Raw genomic sequence first — 9,298 nt, 5'->3', positions numbered from 1 at the left:
TCAGTATTTAAGAAATATTTATTAAATATTAAGAAATATTTTTTAAATACTAAGAAATGATGTTTAAGAAATGATTTCTTAAATACAAAGAAATCTTTTTAAATACTAAGAAATCCTTCTATCAGTGTAGTCGAGAAATGAGTTTATTATGAAAAATCGAAGTTCCAATCTTTAAAATATGGCAATTAGTGCATTGAATTTAGAATTTGATTCTGAGAAAGTGGTATTTTTTGATTTTTCCGCTATTAAAAATTTCATTTGTTATAAATAAAAACGAAAGTCAAAAAAGGGAGTCAAAAAAAACTTCAAAAATAATAAAGATATCTGAAATTTGAAAAAAGATCCTAAAAGAGGAGAAAATTTTAGTAAGAGAAATCTCGACTTCCGGAGTTGTAGCTCCATTATTTATAATTATTTTTAATTTAACGTTGAAAATTGGGATCCGCGCGGCCGTTTCGGTGCCTACTTGTATAAAAACAAAATTTTTATTTGCATTTAAAATAAACTAAACAAAATTTTTATAAAAAATTGACCTTGTTGAAAATAAATTGATCCTGAACAGAAATTTATCTAAAACTTATATACTCAGTACAAAATTACAGATTATAGAGAAAAATACATTTCAAAAAGAAAGTAAATTTGTATTTTTGCTTGTCGACGCCTATAAAAATCAAACAAAAAATTGTGAGTTCTGACCCACTCAGGTAAGGCGTCCGAATTTTTATGAGTCGTAAGCCTTTTCACAAAAGGAATGACAATAGAATATCTTCGTAATATTGCTTTTGAAGATATTGCTTTAATATGGCTCTTTACCGTAAGATGGACGGTGGCGTTGTTTGCTCGGTGGGTCTTATATACGTGACTGAATAAAGTAGTCAGTACTTGTCTCGGATAGCTTAACTGGTAGAGCCCTTGGCGCGTAACCGAGAGATCTGGGTTCGATTCCCAGTCTGGGCTGTCTGATTATTTTTTCAATTACGGAAAAATTCCCACTGAGTAGGTCCCCCCCTTTCCCCTATCCGTTCTTTCCCAACTCCCTTAAAAATTTGCTTTAATATCTTCTTGTAATCGCTTCGGTTTAACAGAAGCCATAAACACTTGTCTCAAATTAAAAAAATTAAATAAATCAGAAAATTTGATAGTCGCAAATTTCATAATTCGCACGTAATTTCAATAGTTCACCCTTTATAAATGCTAATTCGAAACAAATTTCTATCTCTATTTGTTAAAAAAATAGCGAGTGACCATTGTTTATAAATTATGATAATAATTTATGAAAAAAATGAATATTTTTTTTCATCATTGCGTTTAAGGAGGTTCAACTAATCACCAAAAAATTCAGCGTGGAAAAAAAATTTGAATTTATGATTTTACAGAAGTCTAAATAAAGTTGATGCTTATATTTTGATCCTTAAAAAACCCCGTTTTTTAATTTTTTATTGTTTATATTTCTTGACAAAAATTTTTTATGAATTAGCAATTTTGGATAGAGTTACATGAAACTTTGATTTATCGATCTGTATGTGTCATAATTTAACCCTTCAGCACTCTCGCTATGAGATTTTCTCTCACGCTCATCAATAACTCAAATTTTCTTTCAAATTTCAAATGGAATGACTATGTGATTTTTTTTCTATCTGCCAAAAAATTAATATTATTTCAGATTGCAATATTATTATTTTAATTGTTCTATACTATAAAAAAATAAAATAAATTTTGTTAACTCTGTGAGATATTTTCTCATCGCAATAGTAAAGTAGGGGGGTCAGAATTTAAAAAATCGGGTCTGATCGGTACAGTTCGGAGGTTCCCGTAAGAGTGCATTTGTGTTTGGATGTATTATTATTAAATATTATTTTTAAATAAGTCAATTTTTTTTTGTTTTAAGAAATTTATTTTATTTAAGATTTTTTAAATTAAAGGGAATATAAGCATGCGTGTGCTTCCACATAAGGCGTAAGAGTTTTTCTCATCGCGCGAGTAATGATAGTAAATCGTTTTGCGAGAGTGCTGAAGGGTTAATGGAATTTTTTTAAATATGTTACTCACGTTTGAAAAAAATAGTCTACTCTATTTGACTGGATAGTAGGCGTCGCCGCCAAGCAAAGTATGCTACGCAAAATTATTTTTTATAACATTCAACTGCAGTTACTCATTAATTTCTACAAACTTAATAATATTTCTTCACGCGAAGCATTAGCTAAATTCTAAACCAGTTGTAACATATTTACTACTTGATCGGCTGCACAAAAAACAATCCAATTGTTAGCGATAAAAGAGGTCAGATGTTAGATGTAATTATTTCATAACGATCTGACAGGAATAATACAGATCTGAAAACGAATAGAGGTCTAGAAGTTAGTAGGTTGATTTGCAAGGTCACAGCTGATCCATGATCTTGGATCGCGTCACTATCACTTATCACTGTTGATTAGAATCTCGGATGAGACTGTCTCGTCCATCATACTCAATATTATTGCGTAATCACTGATCAGCATCATCATTATCCATATCATCAAAGCGACATCAGTCGTTACTGTACATTAGTAGAATTTCTTTGTAGCGAAAAATATTTTTCAATAGTTAACAATTCATTTATGAGAGACCACTTTTTAATACTAAACAAATATTTCTTAGTATTTAAGATGATTTGTTTGTATTTAATAAGTCTGATATTAATTTATAATCTTTTTAAGTACTAAAAAATATTTGTTAAGGACTGAAAAGTGTTTTTTAACTAATTAACAAGTATTTTTAACTATAAACAAATCCTTATATCAGTGTAGCTACATCATAGTATCAACAAAATTAATGATGATTACCATTAAATCATTTGCTTCCTTGATCTTCTTTGGATCTTTAATCGTTGGAGTACCATTCCCGCCACTCAACAATATTTGGGAGGTAGATTACAAAGTTCCACCCCTAAACGCGGTTAAAGATTTAATTGAGGTCGTTTGCAACTCAACAACGTCCGTGTAAGTGATCATTACCTAGCTAATAACCAAGTCTCACGTTGACTGATTTCCAGCTGCTCAGAAGCTATCAACTCTTCATCAGCTCTTACTGGAAACTCGACGGTCCAGTTTGTCAACAATACTTCCAACCCTAAAGGTGAGATGCAGCTTATCTGTTGATGATCCAAGGTCCAACTGTCGAAATATTCCAGGACTAGGTGACCAGTGTTCATTGAACAAAGACTGCCGTGATGTTTTTTACTCCAAGTGCTTCAACGGAACCTGCTCTTGCCAGACTAACTACACTCCTGTTGACGGAAGATGCAAAGGCTTGATAGAAGAACCATGTGAGGAAGATTCCGACTGCGGAGTTGATGGTTTCACGTGCAGAGCTCGGGTTTGCAGGTGCCAGACCGGTCTCCAATCATCAGCAAACCACAGTCTTTGCTTCCCATTGGCTGAAGGTTCGTAGTTTGCTCCCTTGCTTCCTCAAATGTGTTATCCGCTGATGATAACTTGGTTGCAGGCTTGCACAAGCACTGCTCCAACGACCAAGGCTGCAAGACGGCGTTTTCCAACTGCTCCAATGGAACCTGCTCCTGCAGGGACAATTACGCTACGCATGATGGAGTCTGCTATGGTCTACCTGGCGCCCAATGTCATCTGTCCAAGGATTGTGTCTCTGTACCTTACTCCTGCAAGTCAGGAACTTGTCAATTAGCAATCTACGAATTAAATGGCAAACATATTTTATCAAAACCGGAAGGTAAGTCGCTTCTATATTTGCAATCATCAGCTGATACACGGAAAAAAGAAAACTCGAAAAATTACAGTATATAATGCAACGTGGCGCTTCGTGATGAAAACTGGAAAAATTACAGTTTCAGATTGTAATTATTACAGATTTTATAAGAATTACATTGTAGAATGTAATATTTACATTGAAAGCTCTGAAAATTAACATTCAAAGTTTGAATTTACAAAAATGTTATTTTAAACTGTAATTTTTTTAGTTTTGATTACGACGGGACAGATTTTACATTTTATACTGTAATTTTTCGAGTTTTCTTTTTTCCGTGTACTATCCTTTATTAAAAAGTTGATGTGACGTTATCATTGTTGTCGCTTTTCGTTGCTATGGTGTACGGAAGCCTGGATGGCTCACCGTCAACTTACAAAAAAGTGGCGCTCTTTTCGCCCACAAGTTAACTAGTGCACGAGTCCACTAGTGCACTTGTGCACTTGTGGAGGCGACGCGACAGTATTAGAAACGAGCTTTTCGAAGGTTTCGCCATTTTGTCATGCGCAAATTAAACAATAACGTCTTATTTTGTTATTGTTTACGTTACGCTAACACAGACATTAATATTGAAATTTAAATTTATTTTGATTAATTAATTGCTATTGCTGTAAAATCGCTCCACAAGTGCACGAGTCCACTAGTGCACTTGTGAACTTGTGGAGGCGATGCGACAGTATTTGAAGAGCGATTTTACAGCAATAGCAATTGATAAATTAAAATAAATTTAAGTTTCCAATATTAATGTCTACACTGTTGTAGCGTAACGTAAACAATAACAAAATAACACGTTATTTTTGAATTTGCGCATGCCAAAATGGCGACACCTTCGAAAAGCGCGTTTCTATTACTGTCGCGTCGCCTCCACAAGTTCACAAATGCACAAGTGGACTCGTGCACTAGTTAACTTGTGGGCGAAAGGAGCGCCACTTTTTCGTAAGTTGACGGTGAGCCAACCAGGCTTCCGTAATGGTGACCACTTTAGCAACGATTACCATAGTAACGGCTACTATAGCAACGGTTACTACACGGAAAGAAAATTGTACGAAAAATTACAATGAAAACATCGTAATTTTTAGTATCGGATATTGCAGTGCCGGACCAGAACTCAAACATCGTAATTTATACGATGCAACATCGTAAATTTCTATCACTCAAATTAAAAATAAGTTTAGGTCACCGAAAAAATAATTCTGTATCATCCAGGAATCGAACCCGGTGTCCTCTCCGCCTCAAGTCCAAGGTTTATTCCCTCACGCTATCGGAGGGATTAACTAAAGTTTCTGATCAGTCACATAATAAGACCCTCGATACAGTAGTTGGTTATCTTTCGGTGGTGGCGTCGCAAACTACTAGACTCTGTCTCTCTTTTATTAAAACATATAGTATGCGTCCTTATTCACTTGCTCTTACGGAAAAAAAATTTACTAAATAACATCGTAATTTTAAATAATTCAAATTGTATTCTGTAGACGGCAGCATCGTAAAAATCGAGATACTGAATGTCTAGTCCTGGATTACGATGTTACTATAGTAATTTTTCATAGGATTTTTTTTCCGTGTATGGCAACGGTTACTATGGCAATAGTTACCATGGCAACGGTTCAATGTTAATAGGTAAAATTTGTAAAAATATTGATTAATTAAATTGTCGATAATAAACATTTTAACAAAATCGCGCAAAGTGCGTTCGATTTTCTAGTGACATTGAAGTTAGCAGTCGCTTGACCATTTTTTATTTTTTTTAATAAACAAATTTGCTTCGAAAAATTATTTCTAAAAATTGCATTTTTATTTATTCAATTTTCTAAATCTCAATTTTTTTTCTCATTTTCTCAGATATAATTTGTTTGTTAAAAAAATTCTTAAAGTTATGAAATATCTGCTAAATTAATTTTCATGATGATACGTTATTGGTATGTTTCTGGTAGTTCCTTCATTCATCGAGGTATGGAATCCAATTAAAGAGAAGGTCCGTGATGGTGTGCAAATAAAAGTGTCTCCAAATGGCTTACCGTTGTATCTAACTCGTTCCAATCTCTCCGACGTCTTCTGGGTAAGTAGTCATTTTTATCTTGGTTTCTGTGTTTTTGAACCGATATTTAGCGACTTGCTTGCCTTTTAGATAATTAAGGGTCCTTCAAAGTGGAGAAAGTCGGGTTACACTCTTGACGAGGCTATTCCTAGAATCGACCTGGTAGTCGGTAATTTAAATCTTTATTGTCGCATTAAGCATGACCAAGACCGACAATATGGACGGCTTGAGCCTCCTTATTATGATAAGTGCATTGTTGGTATCGGTAATGATGTAACTGTCTACGATAGTTTTGAAGCTCTAGTTGGAGAGTAATCATTTTGATATTGGAGATTATACTGCCAATAAATAATGATTTGTTTATCATATCGCGTTCCAGATGCTATAAGGGCGTATACACGAAAAAAAGAAAAATAGAAAAATTACATTATAAAAAGTAACGTGGTGCTTTATATATTAAAAATTGGAAAAATTACAGTTTCAGATTGTAATTATTATAGATTTTTTACTATTTTTTCCGAAGATCGGTGTTTTTACTAATTAAATAGTTCTATATTTCAAAGCCATTATCCCCGATCCAAATTGATGTTAGACTAATTTTAAATTTTACATTAAATTTTTATTTCTTAAATTCTTTAAATTTTAATTTTTACTTATTATTTATTTTCACACATTATTGTCGGTATGAGCACTCATACCATCCTTGGGTCAATATATCTAACAATTAAAAATCTTTATTTTAATTTGAGATTAAGCAAAGATGTTATATTCTTTACTCACCCTCGCGGTTTTTGAAATACCGTAAATTTTCGGTATTAATGCGTTTACCATAAATTAACCGTTATAATTCTGAAATAATACGGTATTTCTGTGGTTATTTTGGCCAGTTTTTTTACTATAGTTATACAGCATTTCTACCGTACTTTTGCTGTAAAGTTCAGAAATAATACGATAAAATTACTGTAAAACTCTAGAACTTTTACCGTAAAAAATCTATGTATTAACTATAATATTACTATAATTTTACAATAATAAAAAAGTATTTCTACGATAAAAATACCAAAGATATACTGCAATTTTACCGCGTTTATACTGATATAATTAAAGATATAATGCTTTCTACCGTAAGATGGACGGTTGTGTTCATTACTCGGTGAGTTTTATTAGGTGACTGAGTAAGTAGATACGGATAGTGTCTCTGATAGCTCAACTGGTAGAGCCTTCGGCGCGTAACTAGATGATCCGGTTTCGAATCCCAGTCTGGACTAAAAAAAATGATAATAATAATAAATTCAGAGAAATTAATTTATCAACCTCTTAAAAATTATTCATGATAATTTATAATATTATAAAAAAAATTTTAAGCTATTGAAAAATGGTAGTAAAGCAGCAAAAATATTTTTGGTATTTTGCCGGTAATAAAAAGTAGGGATCTTCTTTTCCGGTTTTTTGCTGAAATAGTGCCGCAGATATACAGTAAATATGCGGTATATTTACGGTTTAAATGCTGTTAATATACCGTAATTTTTCTATTGTATTGCCGTAAATATTCTGAATTTATTTCGTAGTTTTTTCGTAATAATTCGACAAAAAAACTGGCTAAAATAACTGAAGTATTACGGTAAGAATACAGCATTTATATCGTATAAATACCGAATCTTTACGGTATTTCCAAAACCGTGAGGGCAGTGAGACTTTTTTTTGCTTTTTGTTATGAGTTGCTCGTGTTATGAATTAAATATTTATTCGTTATCGAATATTATTTTACTTATTCCAAAAAGCAAGAAAAAGAATATAACATCTTTGCTTAATCTCAAATTAAAATAAAGATTTTTAATTGTTAGATATATTGACCCAAGGATGGTATGAGTGCTCATACCGACAATAATGTGCGAAAATAAATAATAAGTAAAAATTAAAATTTAAAGAATTTAATAAATAAAAATTTAATGTAAAATTTAAAATTAGTCTAACATCAATTTGGATGGGGGATAATGGCTTTGAAATATAGAACTCTTTAATTATAGATTTTGTAAGAATTACATTGTAAAATGTAAATATTACATTTAAAGCTCTGAAAATTAACATTCAAAGTTTGAATTTAGATCAATTTTATTTCCAACTGTTATTTTTCTAGTTTTAAATACGATGGGACACTTATTACTATTTATAATGTAATATTTCGATTTTTTTTTTTCCGAAATGTGCAGAAATGCAAAAAAAAAATTTTATACGCCCTTATGGCTCCCGGGACCCACCTCAGATGCCATAAGGGCGTATAATAAAAATTCTATTTTTTTTTTACAAGTCCAAAAAAATTTTTAGTAAGAAGAAAAATTTTTTTTTACATTTCTGTACATTTCATGATAAAATACGTCGATTTCCAAAAAAAAAATTTCTTATACGCCCTTATGGTTCCCTTATGGCATCTGTAACGCAATATTTTGTATCTTCAGTTAAAATTGTTGAGTTTTACGTTGTCTTTCTAAAGTAAAAAAGACCATTCGGCAGCCGAAATGGAAGTAGATTTCATCATGAATAGAAAAAAAATATAACGAGGATTGTATACAAAATTAGGGCTTTTAACTTCTATGCAATCGACAGAAATATATGTCGACGGAAAAATACTGAAACCGGTGCAATAGCAAATTTCATAATTGGCATAGTGGAGTAGGACATAATTTTAAGACTACACATATGATATGTGCTCAAATCGAAGCTTATTTAAAGAGCTTTCAGATGCAATTTACAGAGTGTCAATAAGGCATCCCATTCAAAATTTATTCGAGTAAGAAAGTGAAGAAATATGAATTTTTAAACCCTGGCATTTCTAAATTACTTGACCGATTAAGCTTATCTTCGAATTTGACTTTGGTATTTATGTGTAGAATAACTATATTGAGTTTGGTAAAGATCCGTTGTAAATTGGCGACGCTATCGTCGTGACAAGCCGCGTTATATCGTATATATATATAAATATATATATATATATATATATATATATATGTCGGATTAAGCGTTGGGTTGAGAAGGGCCCATACTATTATTATTATTATCTTGAGACATTTTCTTATTTAATCACATTATCTAGATGACACAAATATTTGTACAACTTTATTAATACACACAATTAGGCAGTTTCTTTGCAATAATGTTTTACTCTAAGCGTATACATAATGTCACATATTACACACAATGTTATCTAGTCACTACACTAAAAGTATAATTTAATATTATTATTTACTCATTAACAATTATAATTTATTTAATACACTGAACTAGCAATATGAACAATATTACCAAATAAGATATCGTTAATGTTAAACGTTAGCCATAATAAAATGACGACAGACTTGGATAAGAGAACGAATCCACGGTCAGAAGGACAGCAATCAGTTATCGCTCACTGTCTGTGAGAGAACTGACTCTTCTCAAAACTTATTTTTCAATCCGTAGCTCCTTCCAGTGGCCTCTGAAAAAAATGTACAAGCTACGTTTTGCAATTGT

The 9,298-nt window shown here is 31.9% G+C and overlaps 1 protein-coding gene across 1 annotated transcript; it reads left to right on the top strand.

Annotated features, from left to right (window-relative positions):
• The first annotated feature begins 2,505 nt into the window (after window positions 1-2,505).
• On the top strand, window positions 2,506-6,234 carry LOC123267378. The gene is made up of 7 exons (XM_044731971.1): window positions 2,506-2,537; window positions 2,782-2,978; window positions 3,032-3,114; window positions 3,170-3,421; window positions 3,484-3,723; window positions 5,688-5,812; window positions 5,882-6,234. The coding sequence occupies exons 2-7, from the start codon at window positions 2,812-2,814 to the stop codon at window positions 6,104-6,106; spliced, it is 1,092 nt and encodes a 363-aa protein (XP_044587906.1). The 5' UTR covers window positions 2,506-2,537; window positions 2,782-2,811; the 3' UTR covers window positions 6,107-6,234.
• Window positions 6,235-9,298: the final 3,064 nt, after the last annotated feature.

This window comes from Cotesia glomerata, linkage group LG6 (assembly GCF_020080835.1).
Source record: "Cotesia glomerata isolate CgM1 linkage group LG6, MPM_Cglom_v2.3, whole genome shotgun sequence".
NCBI lineage: Eukaryota > Metazoa > Arthropoda > Insecta > Hymenoptera > Braconidae > Cotesia > Cotesia glomerata.
This window is presented reverse-complemented; position numbering and strand designations above follow the sequence as displayed.

Bases quoted from the DNA above. Each gene is read 5' to 3' on its own strand.
- LOC123267378 (XM_044731971.1), top strand. From the start codon at position 2,812: ATGATGATTACCATTAAATCATTTGCTTCCTTGATCTTCTTTGGATCT. The intron at 2,979-3,031 runs GTAAGTGATCAT...ACTGATTTCCAG, and splicing joins TGCAACTCAACAACGTCCGT to CTGCTCAGAAGCTATCAACT. The intron at 5,813-5,881 runs GTAAGTAGTCAT...CTTGCCTTTTAG, and splicing joins ATCTCTCCGACGTCTTCTGG to ATAATTAAGGGTCCTTCAAA.